This window comes from Coregonus clupeaformis, chromosome 19 (assembly GCF_020615455.1).
Source record: "Coregonus clupeaformis isolate EN_2021a chromosome 19, ASM2061545v1, whole genome shotgun sequence".
NCBI lineage: Eukaryota > Metazoa > Chordata > Actinopteri > Salmoniformes > Salmonidae > Coregonus > Coregonus clupeaformis.
In genome coordinates this window covers 4,294,652-4,310,244 of record NC_059210.1, presented here as the reverse complement: position 1 = coordinate 4,310,244, position 15,593 = coordinate 4,294,652, and the positions used below count along the sequence as shown (strand labels likewise).

The 15,593-nt window shown below is 43.9% G+C and overlaps 1 protein-coding gene across 1 annotated transcript in view; it reads right to left on the bottom strand.

Moving 5' to 3' along the window:
* The window catches only part of LOC121531718 (protein phosphatase 1H-like), a 44,844-nt gene that overhangs the window by 21,494 nt on the left and 7,757 nt on the right, over nucleotides 1-15,593 (bottom strand). Inside the window, exons 2-6 of the mRNA XM_041837118.1 lie at nucleotides 11,481-11,652; nucleotides 4,056-4,415; nucleotides 909-1,021; nucleotides 745-829; nucleotides 64-182 (exon numbers count right to left, since the gene is read on the bottom strand). Of these exons, the coding sequence (XP_041693052.1) occupies nucleotides 64-182; nucleotides 745-829; nucleotides 909-1,021; nucleotides 4,056-4,415; nucleotides 11,481-11,652 (849 nt within the window). The remainder of the gene's footprint in view (nucleotides 1-63; nucleotides 183-744; nucleotides 830-908; nucleotides 1,022-4,055; nucleotides 4,416-11,480; nucleotides 11,653-15,593) is intronic.

Sequence of the window (15,593 nt, the reverse complement as noted above, 5' to 3'; positions counted from 1 at the left end):
AGGACCAAGGCCTGTCATTACTTGATTACCAGTAATCAAACAGATAGATAGATGGATACCCACCAGCCAGACATAGTGAAGTCCCTATAGAGCATTCTCTTCCCCACCTCCTTCCTCTGTACTCGTCTGGGGAACTCCAGATGTGTAAACTCTCCCCCTAACAGGTGTGGCTGCATGTAGGCCTTCACATAGAAAGAGAAGAGAGAAGAGATTGGCATGCCCAAGGGATAGGAAGACAATCAAACAGTCAATTAAACCAGCCCAGACACCAGGCAGAATAGTTAAGCTTAGTAACTGTCTCTGAACAGAGAGAGTAAGGGGTCATGTCTTTTGATAAGTGAAAGCTGTGCTCAATAAGAACAGAGCAGACCTGGGTTCAAATACTATTTGAAATCTTTAAAATACTTTTGAGTGTTTTCTCTGCTCTGCCTGGAGTGCCAGATAAGTGGGGTTTGCACTTTTTGACCAGTCTATTGGTTCCATTGTGCCAGTCAGGCTCAATCAAGGCCAGCTAAAATATTTGAAATGATTTAAAATACTATTTGAACCCAGGTCTGGGACAGAGAACAGTCCAGGTTCACTGTGATTCAGGGGGTTGTAGTGGAGTTCCTCCTCTTACCAGGAACTGTGGGCGTTATTACACCAGCAAAGAGACCAGGTAGGAACGCTAAGCATAGTGAATGTCTGAACAGGGAGGGGAGGTCCTGCATTGTGATACAGTGTCTGTTGAGTTCCTCTTCTTACCAGGAACTGCAGGCGCTGCCTCTCTGACTCAGGTGTGAACTCTGTAGACATGGGGATGACCTCTCCTCCTCGGATAATGATCGCTCTGAAGGGCAAAGCAATCTGTGTTTATTCAAACTGGTTGAGTGTTTATTTTAGTGTGTACGTGTGTCTGTGTGTCTCACCTGCTGTCCCCGGCATTTCCAATGTAGAGCTTTCCGAGTAAAAAGAGTGCACACAGAGCGGTACAGCCTCCTGAGACGTTAAACACAGCCTTGTCTCTCTCAATTTGGGCATCCTGAAAACCCAACACAACAAACACATCATAAATACACTGAGTGTACAAAACATTAGGAACACCTTCCTAATATTGAGTTGCACACCCTTTTGCCCTCAGAACAGCCTCAATTCGTCAGGGCAGGGACTCTACAAGATGTTGAAAGCTTTCCACTGGGATGCTGGCCCTTGTTGACTCCAATGCTTCCCACAGTTGTGTCAAGTTGGCTGGATGTCCTTTGGGGGGGGGGTTACACATGCTAGACCACTCTGCCTTGCGCTCTTCTGTTGGCTATCAACTATCTGATGAAACAACTGTGTGTGTTTGTGTGTAACTCTCCTGTAACCAGGCCCTAGTGACACCCTCTACCCTGCCCCCACCACTGCTGTCGCCTTAGAGGAGAAACACATTGCTCAGGAATGCGTGTGTGTGTTAGGGAGGGGGAACTTGGTGAACAAAATGTGTCCTTCACCCAGGGTGAGTTATGACTCTGTAGCAGTGCATATATATATATATTTCTCCTGCTATCAAACGCCCGTGGCTGCACGGAGGAAAGCCTTCAATAATGAAAATGTCGGCATTAACAACTAGCTACACCCCAAACCCCCCCCCACCTCACCCCAAAAAATCACCCTTGCCTTCCTTGCACTAACACTCGCACTTGTCTCGTCTTGTCTTACTAGCGCTGATTTAATGAGGATTTAAATGACTGTGATATGTAGTTGTCTCACCTAGCTACCTTAAGATGAATGAACTGTAATAAAATCTAATCAAGGTTTCTTTGTCACATGCACAGGATACAGGGTGTAAACGATACAGTGAAATGCTTACTGCAAGCTCTCCTCAACAGTGCAGTACACTTTCAATCGCTCTCATCTGCTAAATGACTAAAATAGGTCAATGCAAGACAACAGTTAGGATTATGGTTCGCGCCCTATTACAGGTCCATTTGACTGCAGCTTTAGTCGGGTATATACAGTACATGTCTTTACAGGGTGGGAGACTAGGCTGAATATCGGATCTTCCCCAGTTATTTCTGTGCTTCTCAATGTAAACAGTGTTGCCATCGTGAGCCACGTTTCTTTTTGATGTTTACACATCTCTGTGTTTATTAGGCTCTGGCAGCCTCCTCCAGAAACGGCCCGTGGTGGTGATTCATGTCAGCCTGAGAACTAGAATCAGAGCCAGTGGTTGGTGGTTATCCCAGATAAGATAAAAGAGGGGTAAACTAGTGTGAAATATGCACCACCATCACCCAAATCGTTTGACGGATTTCATTTGAGAATAAGGTTAATTAAAAATAAGAAGCGGGATTAACGAAGAGACGGGGAACAAAGGGACAGGAAAGTGCAGCTTCAACTCCAGACAAGAGCCAGAGGGGATGAGGGGAAGGGAGGAGGAACAAAACAATTATGGGAGAGAAGAGGGATACAGATTGCCTTGTGCCTGTGAAATAGAGTGAAGAGCGAGAGAGGCAGAGAGCAGCTATATCACATTATGAAATCAAGTATAGGAATGAGCTGAATATACTGTGGAATATCATGGTGAGGGTTTTTGACATTCTCTATAACAGACTGCTGTTAGATCAAAGGCAAAAATGTGCATGACATACACTCAACTGTATCGGCATGACAGTGTACTGCTGTTTGATGAAATTGTGCATTTATATATAGACGTTTAATCTTAAATCCTTGTACATCACACATTCATTATAACACAATCGTTAAACATCAACACAGTCTGAAATGTGCACAGGTGCATGGGAAATAGTGCATTATTACAGTTGATAGCTTGGGTTGACAGTGACACTAGACTTGGAAAATTACACTAACTCACTCAATGGATGACTGCACACTGCCATCTAGTGGTGATGAAGAGGAAGCAGCTACCGCTGCAGTACACAGGTTTGTCTTAAGTTATGCAAGTTATTGTAAATTGTGTGAAACACGTGAGACCAGAATGCAGTTGGCACTCTAAGTGATCAGCATTTCAGACTTTGATTTTATCAGTGGACTAGACACCAGGAGGTGAACTCTCTCTTAGCTCTCTAGATAGGAAACACAACGGACTCATTTAGCGAGTGACAAAATGTATCTTGAAGCCAAAGCCAGAATCATCAATAACAAGATTAAACAATGAGGCTAATAACCCATGACCTTTCTGACCCCTCATTGACCAAAGCCTGTCAAGAGCACACTCTTTTGATTGGCTGTGTGTCTGACCACTGGGCCACTCAGTGAGCTAAGTCTAAGTCCACACATCCTCTTACAGCACGACAACCAGATGGTGTGCAGCACTGAACAATTTTTGGCCTGTGGGTTAGAAGGGAAAAAGTATATCTATGCTGCTGTGGACTGACTGGCACCATATGCTGCTGATTTGAGAGGAACAGTCACAGATAATGGATTAGAGAGAATGGGAGGGGGGCAATATGCCGACGCTACACTACACGTCGCCTTATCGCTGGCAGCCAGCTGTTAAATGCCCACTCAACTCTCAGTACTAAGGAGCTGCTGAGGAAAGCAGACACAGCTAAAGATCGAGCTAATTCAAATCAAACCTGGAGTTATAACACATTAACCTATTTCAGACATACAGGCAGAGTATGTACAACAACCGGACAGTTATTCTTAGAAATAAAAAAGGAAGCTGCATTTAGACAATGCTTACTAGTCCTATTCCCACTGCCCAGTGGACTGTGATGTTGATCTCAGTATGCCAACTGCATATCATCAGAAAAAAACATGTAATTGACAAGATGCCGCTGATCAATGCCTATCGACTAAGCAGATAATGATGGGAATGAGTGGAGCGCTGCGATGTCTCTTACAGTGAATGTGTTGTAATTAATGGATGATGGTTAATATGTTCTTTCAGACAAGGGCTGAATTCACCAGGGCACAACATAGTGGAACGTTCAGAGAGAAATAGATCATACACAACAAACATGCCTGTCTCTGAGATGTAGAACAGGGAATCACATCAACTCTATTCATGACATTGCTATCTGCAACATTCCACAATGTTTGCCTTCTGAACATGGCAATGAACTCACCATCTCTTTGAAGGCGTTCTCGATGGCTCCCATCACCAGGCTCTCATGATGGACCTTCTTCTCTGTGAAAAACCTGGTGGGGGGGGGGTGACTGGGGGAGCCGGGAGCCCCTGCGGCCCCCCGCAGTGAGGCGGCCCTGGTGATGCCCCTGTGGGTGGTGGGGGTGAGGTGGTGGTTGGTGGGCTCTTCCCCCTGGATGATGGGGACCAGCAGGGCCGGGTTCCTCAGGACATCCAGTACCTCTTGGAGGTGTTCTACGATGTGGTGCTGGAGCAGCTTAGATGCCACCACCGCTGCCCCTGAGCCAGCATGGCCGTCAAACAGCCCCCAGTAGTGGAAGGTCAGTCCGGGCTCTGCATCCTGGACACACAAACACGGACACACACATTTTGCAATGTTAAAAGCTGGCACGCACAGACACACACAGGAGTATAAGTAGAACAAAACACAAACAATTAGCCAAATCAAAAAATTTATATTTTCAATATTCATGTTTATATTTTTCAATATTCATAAAAATATATACATTTTAATCTAAATACTACACATATTACAGAGCAAGTGGTAAAGCTTCATATGACACCAATGTTTGCTTTGTAGCACCTACATATGAAACACTATGGAGTCTTAAAGGAGTCCTGGTTAAGGCGAAATTGTCACAAATATGCCAACTTCAATAAATTATTTCTCATTATGCTTTTACACTGAACAAAAATATAAATATAACTTGCAAGAATTTCAAAGGTTACACGTGGTCTGCGGTAGTGAGGCCGGTTGGACGTACTGCCAAATTCTCTAAAACGACATTGGAGGCAGTTTAAATTAACATTAAATTATCTGGCAACAGCTCGTGGACATTCCTGCCGTCAGCATGCCAATTGCAATTGCGCAAAACTTGAAACATCTGGGGCATTGTGTTGTGTGACAAAACTGCACGTTTTAGAGTGGCCTTTTATTGTCCCCATTACAAGGAGGCACCTGTATAATGATCATGCTGTTTGATCTGCTTCTTGATATGACACACCTGTCAGGTGGATGGATTATCTTGGCAAAGGATAAATGCTCACTAACAGGGATGGAAACAAATTTGTGCACAACATTTGAGAGAAATAACGTTTTTGTGCGTATGGAAAATATCTGGGATCTCATGAAACATGGGACCAACACTTTACATGTTGCATTTATATTTTTGTTCAGTACAGATACAAATGTCAAATATACACGAGTATACCAAACATTAGGAACACCTTCCTAATATTGAGTTGCACCCCCCTGCCTTTTTGCACCCAGAATAGACTCAATTCGTCTGGGCATGGACTCTACAAGGTGTTGAAAGCGTTCCACAGGGATGCTGGCCTATGTTGACTCCCATCGTTGTGTCTAGTTGGCTGGATGTCCTTTGGGTGGTGGACCATTCTTGATACACACGGGAAACTGTTGAGCGTGAAAAACCCAGTAGTGTTGCAGTTCTTGACACAAACAGGTACGCCTGGCCTGGTACCTACTACCATACCCCGTTCAAAAATGCACAAATATTTTGTCTTGCCCATTCAACCTCTGAATGGCACGCATACACAATCCATGTTTCAATTGTCTCAAGGCTTGAAAATCCTCTTTAACCTGTCTCCTCCCCTTCATCTACACTGATTGAAGTGGATTTAACAAGTGACATCAATAAGGGATCATAGCTTTCACATGGAAAGAGCAGGTGTCCTTAATGTAGGTGTCTTTTCTCTCCAAAACTCTTGAGCGTGCCGTCCATAGCCAACTCTCTTGCTATCTCACTCAGAATGACCTTCTTGATCCAAACCAGTCAGGTTTCAAGACTGGTCATTCAACTGAGACTGCTCTTCTCTGTGTCACGGAGGCTCTCCGCACTGCTAAAGCTAACTCTCTCTCCTCTGCTCTTGTCCTTCTAGACCTGTCTGCTGCCTTTGATACTGTGAAACATTAGATCCTCCTCTCCACCCTCTCCAAGCTGGGCATCTCCGGCGCGGCTCACTCTTGGATTGCGTCCTACCTGACCGGTCGCTCCTACCAAGTGGCGTGGCGAGAATCTGTCTCCGCACCACGTGCTCTCACCACTGGTGTTCCCCAGGGCTCAGTTCTAGGCCCTCTCCTATTCTCGCTATACACCAAGTCACTTGGCTCTGTATGCAGACGACACACAACTAATCTTCTCCTTTCCCCCTTCTGATAACCAGGTGGCGAATCGCATCTCTGCATGTCTGGCAGACATATCAGTGTGGATGACGGATCACCACCTCAAGCTGAACCTCGGCAAGACGGCGCTGCTCTTCCTCCCGGGGAAGGACTGCCCGTTCCATGATCTCGCCATCACGGTTGACAACTCCGTTGTGTCCTCCTCCCAGAGTGCGAAGAGCCTTGGTGTGACCCTGAACAACACCCTGTCGTTCTCCGCTAACATCAAGGCGGTGACCCGATCCTGTAGGTTCATGCTCTACAACATTCGGAGAGTACGACCCTGCCTTACACAGGAAGCGGCACAGGTCCTAATCCAGGCACTTGTCATCTCCCGTCTGGATTACTGCAACTCGCTGTTGGCTGGGCTCCCTGCCTGTGCCATTAAACCCCTACAACTCATCCAGAATGCCGCAGTCCGTCTGGTGTTCAACCTTCCCAAGTTCTCTCATGTCACCCCGCTCCTCCGCACACTCCACTGGCTTCCAGTTGAAGCTCGCATCTGCTACAAGACCATGGTGCTTGCCTACGGAGCTGTGAGGGGAACGGCACCTCCGTACCTTCAGGCTCTGGTCAGTCCCTACACCCAAACGAGGGCATTGCGTTCATCCACCTCTGGCCTGCTGGCCCCTCTACCTCTGCGGAAGCACAGTTCCCGCTCAGCCCAGTCAAAACTTTTCGCTGCTCTGGCACCCCAATGGTGGAACAAGCTCCCTCACGACGCCAGGACAGCGGAGTCACTCACCACCTTCCGGAGACACTTGAAACCCCACCTCTTTAAGGAATACCTGTGATAGGATAAAGTAATCCTATCCCATCTGAAACCCCACCCCCCCCCAAAAAAAAAAAAAATTATATATATTGTATAGTGGTTATCCCACTGGCTATAAGGTGAATGCACCAATTTGTAAGTCGCTCTGGATAAGAGCGTCTGCTAAATGACGTAAATGTAAATGTAATGTTTTGTACACTCAGTGTATGTCAACAATCCTTCCTCCAAAGGACTAGTCTATGGATTACATTTAGTGAAAATCCCTAAAATCATGGTCTTTTTTTTGTCTGGTTATCAGTAGGAATCACTCATTGAGCAAGCCAAAAACAGTACTTCATACTGGTATAATTTCACTGCTGAAGTGAGTCATGGGGTACTTGTGTAGGTGTATGTTGGTGTAGGCTTTCAGTGGGCCTGAGTACAAAGGGGGAGGGTTGTGTGGGAGAGGAGGCTAAAATAACAGCAGAGGGGGTATGAAAAGCTGAAATGTCTTGAGTTAATAAGTATTCAACCCCTTTGTTATGGCAAGCCTAAATAAGTTCAGGAGTAAAAATGTGCTTAACAAGTTACATAATAATTTGCATATGTGCATTTCTGTACCCCACACATACAATTATCTGTAAGGTCCCTCAGTCGAGCAGTGAATTTCAAACACACTCCTGATTCAGCTAACCATAATGTTGGAGATTAGTTGATAAGGTCAACGGTGGTGTGTATGTATGGATGCCAAGGGAAGCCAGGTTTCCCTCCAAAAATGACAAAAGAATAAATAGCATTAAATAATGTATCTTTCGTCTCTCTGTGTTTCATAATTTTCCTTCAATTCGCAAGAGGCTGAATGTATCTTACCGGACAAAGCATCAGAGCAAGCAAAACAGCACCCCTCTGTCTCTGTAGGCCATCTGTCTGATGCTGTCTGGTCAAAAAGAGTATGATATTGTTGCCGCCCGTAGCATTGAATGCAAGGGAAGCCAGCGAGCATTTGGCCTCCCTTGATAAAACAAATATACAATAATAGCCAATCAGCGTTGAGCTAAACTGAGTGAGGTCAACTGTGAATGGTCCGGGAGCACCAAAAAATAAATAAAAAAATTAAGTGTCAAGGGAAGACAGTTTGGATTTGGCTTCACACCAATCACATCACGTCAAAAGCCAAACATCACTGACATAAAACTTGAATTGTTGCATCTCGTTGTTGTCCTCCGGTGGCTAGCTAGCTAGCTGAAGTTGGCCCTTTCCTAAATTAGCCATGGATGGATTTGGACTTGTGGTTTATCTTAATTCTCCATACTGGTTAAAATGGCAATTCTGATCCAACCATAAATTCATACATTGTGTCGCTGACCTGAGAGGATGGAAGTTCAATATGTAGCTAGATTTAGTAGGCTAATGTTAACTAGCTGGCTAATCATTGCCCATGAAAGGAAGTTAGGCTAGGGAGCAAGCATTTTAGCCAGGTAGCCTAGGCCAACAAAAACTAAAATTGTGTACTGTATGACAGTCTTAAACCATTTCAGCAACATTATTATTATATTATATGAAAGCGAGGATGGCATTGGCGTTTCTCTACAAGTTTTTTTTCTACTTACGCGCACATACACACACACACACACACAAGTACCATGGACAGCCACATGATATTTAGCTTACATTGATTGGAATAAATCATTTTTGGAATATTTTAGTTGTCACTGTATTAGACTAAGCATAGGTGATTTGATGACGTTGAAATGTTGAAGTTGAACTGGTGCTGGAATAGTGGAGGAAGTTCCTGTTTTCTTTGCGACTTGTGGTAACTCTTCGGTGTTATAAGTCAATAGTTGTTTAGTAGTCCCAAAATGTTGGAAACATTAACTTCATTGACAATGCTGTAGGTCATGTAACTGTTTGTTACATGCAATATGCTTTGTGAACTCCACCGGACAGATGTTGCTCTCCGGTTTTGTGATGAAACAAAGGTGAGGTTGAATTTATTCTGCCACTGTCTTCTTATTGTCTCGGCCTTAGGTTTATATATCACGGTGGCATATGAACTAACAAGGTATAGAGCGAACAACGCAATTATCACAACATTTTTTTCCCGGCTTGGCTTCCCCAGTGATTGTACCCACGCATCGCTACTGATGGTCAAGTGTGTTAGCTCTGGGCTAAAATAACAGTAAACACGCCCTGTGTATTAGTGCTGGGCTGGAAGGAATCTCAAAACTGTGCACACCACACCCTGCAGTTCTATTCAGAACCAGGGTTAGTGAACACTGCTGTAGCTGGAAGGCAGAGGACAGCAGCCTCAGTTAGCCTTGTTTGCACCAGGCTTATATGCCAGGCTGGGTAAGACTATGGCCTCTATTTTAACAAACCTAAAGCAATGGTCAATCTAAGCAGTGGCAGTAGCGCTATAGGTTCGGGGGGGGTCAGAATTATTTTTGCTATTTTCACAACCACAATTATCTGAGCAGTTGCTGGCGTTGGTGTGAAAGGGCTGGGTTTTGATTAATAAACAAGTTGTGGGTGTGTCGAGGATTGCTTGGCCACTCACTGGCGAATCAGAACATGCTCCATGGCTAAATATGTGGTTGTTTCAAGTTGTGTATTTACGGTATTTTATGTATTGCCTTGGAATCAACTCCAATTCCCATGTTTGTCCGTTATAGTTTGTTAAACAGCTTACAGAACAAAATAACAACATTAAGCAAAATCTTTGCTAAATATGTTAACTTGAACCTGTTTGCAGCCCACATTGTTGTATGTAATGAATGGCTTCAATGTGGAAAGATATACATAGCATTCACACTGATATAGGGGCTAGGCCTACTGTAAATTGCATTATGGCTGAGCATGGACATGCCAAATGTTGTCAATAAGCAAGATTAAATTCACTAAAAAGAGAGTGATTAATTCTAATCAAATTCTAAACAAAACAACTTGTTTTAAATAGGTTGTGTCTAAATACACTTACAGGCACCATAATTGCTTCCCGTGGGCATATGATATTAAAACAACGCAGACTATGGAGGGTTTTACACACATCCAATCCTTTCACAGTAGCTGGACAAAGAACCAAAATAAAGACAAAGTGAGAATGTCCACTCACAGTTATACTGCTCCTAAATATAAATTTTTATATACATATTGGAACCATCTTACAGATCGCATTCACACTTCTCCAGAAGTTGCAATGCATGCGTGGCACGGACATTCTCACCATAAAACCAGGACAGTGAATCATTCAAATAAGTTTGGTTTTAATAAGATTCAACGAAAAACAAGCAATCTGTTCCTTTTTCAACAACAATATATACATGTAAAATGTAATGATATCATAAAATCGCCAGCATAAAAAAAAAGACAACGCATTGCTGTTGACCCAGCCTTCGTTATAGTAGGCCTAGGGTAAGGGTAGCCTATAGAGGGCTAGGGTTTAAAACATATGAAACAGAAAACAAACAATTGTTATGAAGATTCACATCTCTCATTTCATGATGGGCATGGACACATGTAGCCTACATCATGGAGGGGGTTTTAAGCACGTCCAAAGCATGGCTAAAATAATGTCGGCCTGCCTACAATACATAGATTAAAAAGGAAAAATGTCAGCTCACCGTTTTGCTCCTCTCAAACTTGATATTTTAATAAAACTTTGGTGATTAAGATGTATTTTCAAGCTGTCTCACGATCCAAACACTTTATCGACGGTCTTGACTAGCCTACTTGATTACATTGGGCAGGACAAAAAGAAAACAGCCTTCATTGAGAGGAGGGGAGGCTATGCTTAGTTTTTAATCAAATAAAACAAATAAATGTGGAAAAAACGTTGTTTGTTTCCAAATACGAAGTATACAGGCACCAAATCAGATCTTGTTCCATGCGCATATGGGCAGTGTGTGTCACGGTTTCCTTTGTAAAATTCATGCCATAACCAACTGTGTTACCGCTAAAACCAGCTTTTGGTTGGTCTTAAATATCCCTACCAGCGCTGTCTGAAATTAGCACTTTGGATCATGTTTTTAAGGACACGCCTCAAATATTTCCACCCCTCTCATCTGAGCGCAAGCCTGCTGATGTTAGACAGGTAAATTGCCGAACCTGGCGTTAGGGCTGGAAAATGCCAGTGAGCCAGTTTTTACATGACGGAATTGCAAACTAACGTGCATTTGACTCTAGCGCCGCCTTAACGCCAGTCGAAAATAGAACCCTAGGACTGATGTGAGGCTGAGGAATAAGGGTTAGGTTGGTGACCACTACAGTAGCTGAAAGGCAGTACTTTAGCCTACTAATTACTGTAGCCTGACAAACTCTCGTTTACCAGGCTTATAGGACATGCTGGGGAATAGACTATGGCTGATGTGAGGCTAGGGAAGAGAAGCGTCTACAGGTCCTGATGTGACAGAATGGGGGGGAAAGCCCCCAAGGGGTTAAGACTAGGTCTGGAGGGGTGGGAGGGGGGTACTCACAGCGTTCTCCCTGAGCCCCAGTCCCTCTCCGTTGGGCAGGGAGGACCTCCTCCGGGTAGTGGGGGTCCTGTTGGGGGTGGAGTTGCCCCCAGCACTGGGTCCCCTCCTCACCACCACCACCTCACAGCATGCCTGGTCCTCGTTCAGATGGCTCTTCCCTGCATTGATCACCCTGCAGAAGGAGAGAAGAGCACAAGAATGTGAGGAGCAGAACCAGACACACACTGTGGGAAAAGTATAGCAGATTTCAATGTAACGCTGTGTGGTTTGTGACACCCTACTACAGAATTTCCCAAACTCGTCATCAAGCTTTGATTTTTTGAATCAGCTGTGTATTGCTTTGGCAGAAAACTAAACTTGCACCCCTTGAGTTTGGGAAACGCTGCCCTAACATATACAAGACCTGGGCAAATAATTTCCCTCGTACATGAAGGACTGGGCCGCAGGGAAATCTGAACCAATGGATACATTTTGTCTGCTTTTGTCCAGTCTAGACTCCAGTGTTACAAAATATGAACATGTACTAGTCTCGCCTTCCATTGCAAATGTCAATGCAAACATTAATGCCAGGGTATGTACATTAGTTGTTACATAATCTGTACTTGAGGGTTTGCTATAATAGACTGTTAAAAAATAAAAACATAATTCACGATTACTGAATGTCCACCTACAGTGCCTTCGGAAAGTATTCAGACCCCTTGACTTTTTCCACATTTTGTTACGTTACAGCCTTATTCTAAAATGTATTAAATTGTTTTTTTTACCCCCTCATCAATCTACACATAATACCCCATAATGACAAAGCAAAAGAGGTTAAGACATTTTTGTACATCTAATTCAAATAAAAAAACGGAAATATGACATTAACATAAGTATTCAGACCCTTTACTCAGTACTTTGCTGAAGCACCTTTGGCAGCGATTACAGCATCGAGTCTTCTTGGGTATGACGCTACAAGCTTGGCACACCTGTATTTTGGGAGTTTTTCCCATTCTTCTCTGCAGATCCTCTCAAGCTCTGTCAGGTTGGATGGGGAGTGTTGCTGCACAGCTATTTTCAGGTCTCTCCAGAGATGTTCGATCGGGTTCAAGTCCGGGCTCTGGCTGGGCCACTCAAGGACATTCAGAGACTTGTCCCGAAGCCACTCCTGCATTGTCTTGGCTGTGTGCTTAGGGTCATTGTCCTGTTGGAAGGTGAACCTTCGCCCCAGTCTGAGGTCCTGAGCAGGTTTTCATCAAGGATCTCTCTGTAATTTGCTCGGTTAATCTTTCCCTAGATCCTGACTAGTCTCCCAGTCCCTGCCACTGAAAAGCATCCCCACAGCATGATGCTGCCACCACCATGCTTCACCATAGGGATGGTGCCAGGTTTCCTCCAGACATGACGCTTGGCATTCAGGCCAAAGAGTTCAATCTTGGTTTCATCAAACCAGAGAATCTTGTTTCTCATGGTCTGAGAGTCTTTAGGTGCCTTTTGGTAAACTCCAAGCGGGCTGTCATGTGCCTTTTACTGAGGAGTGGCTTCCGTCTGGCCACTCTACCATAAAGGCCTGATTGGTGGAGTGCTGCAGAGATGATTGGCCTTCTGGAAGTTTCTCCCATCTCTACAGAGGAACTCTAGAGCTCTGTCAGAGTGACCATCGGGTTCTTGGTCACATCCCTGACCAAGGCCCTTCTCCCCCGATTGCTCAGTTTAGCCGGGTGGCCAGCTCTAGGAAGAGTCTTGGTGGTTCCAAACTTCTTCCATTTAAGAATGATGGAGGCCACTGTGTTCTTGGGGACCTTCAATGCTGCAGAAATGTTTTGGTATGCTTCCCCAGATCTGTGCCTCGACACAATCCTGTCTCGGAGCGCTACGGACAATTCCTTCGACCTCATGGCCTGGCTTTAGTTCAATTTCGAGTGTGATAGCAAAGGGTCTGAATACTTATGTAAATAAAGGTATTTGTTTATTATCTTTAATAGATTTGCTAAAATAAAAAAAATAAAAAAACGTTTTGCATTGTCATTATGGGGTATTGTGTGTAGATTGCTGAGGATTTTTATTTATTTAATCAATTTTAGAATAAAAAGTCAAGGGGTCTGAATACTTTCCGAAGGCACTGTATATCTATATGATAAGGAAATGAACTGACAGACAGGGTGGACAAAGCAGGGCACCAATCTTTTGTCTCCAGCTAAGTACACAGCTGAGTACAGACATACTGGAGAGAACAGGATATTGGCAGGAAGAGAAGCTGAAGTTCACACAGTCAGATCACTGATAATTGGTCTCCTTGTAAGGCTTACACAATGGGTGATCTCCCAGGACCCTATAGACTCAATCATAGAGCCCTCACATTGGCAACAGACCTGTAGAAAAGTGATAGTGCTCTAATTAACTGTTTTCATTGGTAAGCACTAGTGCACCCAACTTAAAAAGGTGAAGAGCACCAAACAGTATAGGAGCAAAGTGATTAGGTTTAAAATATTCATCCTACCTCTGAAGCAAATATCCTAGCTATCCAGTCCATTTCCTTTCTTCCAGTGCCATTTTAAACCATACTGGGCAAGTTACCAGTTTGTTAGAGCCCATGATACTAGGTTTGAATAGCTCAGTTGGTGTGCAGAGCTGTTCAATGTTTTAATTATTGTATGGGCCATATACAGTGTAGGATTTAAGTGTTTGCTAAACACCTGTATCACACTGAAACTCACCCAACACCTTTATCTGGTCCTCTGTAGCTCAGCTGGTAGAGCACGGCGCTTGTAACGCCAAGGTAGTGGGTTCGATCCCCGGGACCACCCATACACACACAAAAAAAATGTATGCACGCATGACTGTAAGTCGCTTTGGATAAAAGCGTCTGCTAAATGGCGTATTATTATTATTATCAAAGTGACACTGGTCTGAGACTTGCAATAAAGGCTTAACCTTACATTAGTCTGAAAATTAGTTTAACCAGAAACTGTCCTTACTGAGGAGACTTTCTTTGTTTCCATGGTAGCAGGCCAGCCAGGTGATACAAATTGACATCCACCTCAGCAGAGTTTCCCATAGAGGAATAGAGAAGATACGGTAAATGAATGATCCCTTTGTGTTTGAGCCCAGACTGTCTGAGGCTGAGCTAAGGAGGCTGAGCCACTGAGCCGGAACCCCGACCACCACAAGTGTTACACTTGAGCGTTAAGAAGTCTTTAATCTCTGATCTGAGTGGAATGGGCAGCCATGCCCTGGCCTAAGGAATGAAGAGTTTCAAGTTTCAAAGTTTATTTTCCACGTGCACAGGATACAACAGGTGTAAAACAGTAGCAACATTTTTACCTTGAGAGATCTTTCGAAGAAGAAGAAAAAACAAGAAACAGGAGAAACTCAATGTGCAGGGGTACTGGAGAGGTTGAGGTGGGTTTATACATAATAAGTGACTGGTAGTAGGATATACATATAAACAGTGCTGAAAAGTGACTAGGAATATATAAATATTGATGGTAATATACTAAATGGTAATATATACATGTAAACAGGCATAATAGTGCCCAGTAGCAGGATAAATAGTTAAAAACGAATGGTAATGGCAATCAATAATCAATGGACAGCAACGTAATGGAGTAATACATCTAATCAATAATCATTTTAGCAGCAGTGTAGGTTGTGTCTGAGTGGGTAGCGACCTGTGGATGGGCATAGTAGAGTCAGTCAGTGTGGATAGACTGTGGGAGAGGGAGAGCAGTAGTTGTGAGCCATTTAACAGTCTTATGGCCAGGGGATAGAAGCTATTTAGGTGTCTGTTGGTCTGAGCCTTGGCTTTGATGCACCGGTACCGCCTGCCGGACAGGAGCATGGAGAACAGTCCATGTCTCGGGTGGCTGGAGTCTTTGGTAATTTTTCGGGCCTTTCTCAGACACCGCCTGGCATGTACAGTGGGGAGAACAAGTATTTGATACACTGCCGATTTTGCAGGTTTTCCTACTTACAAAGCATGTAGAGGTCTGTAATTTTTATCATAGGTACACTTCAACTGTGAGAGACAGAATCTAAAACAAAAATCCAGAAAATAACATTGTATGATTTTTAAGTAATTAATTAGCATTTTATTGCATGACATAAGTATTTGATCACCTACCAACCAGTAAG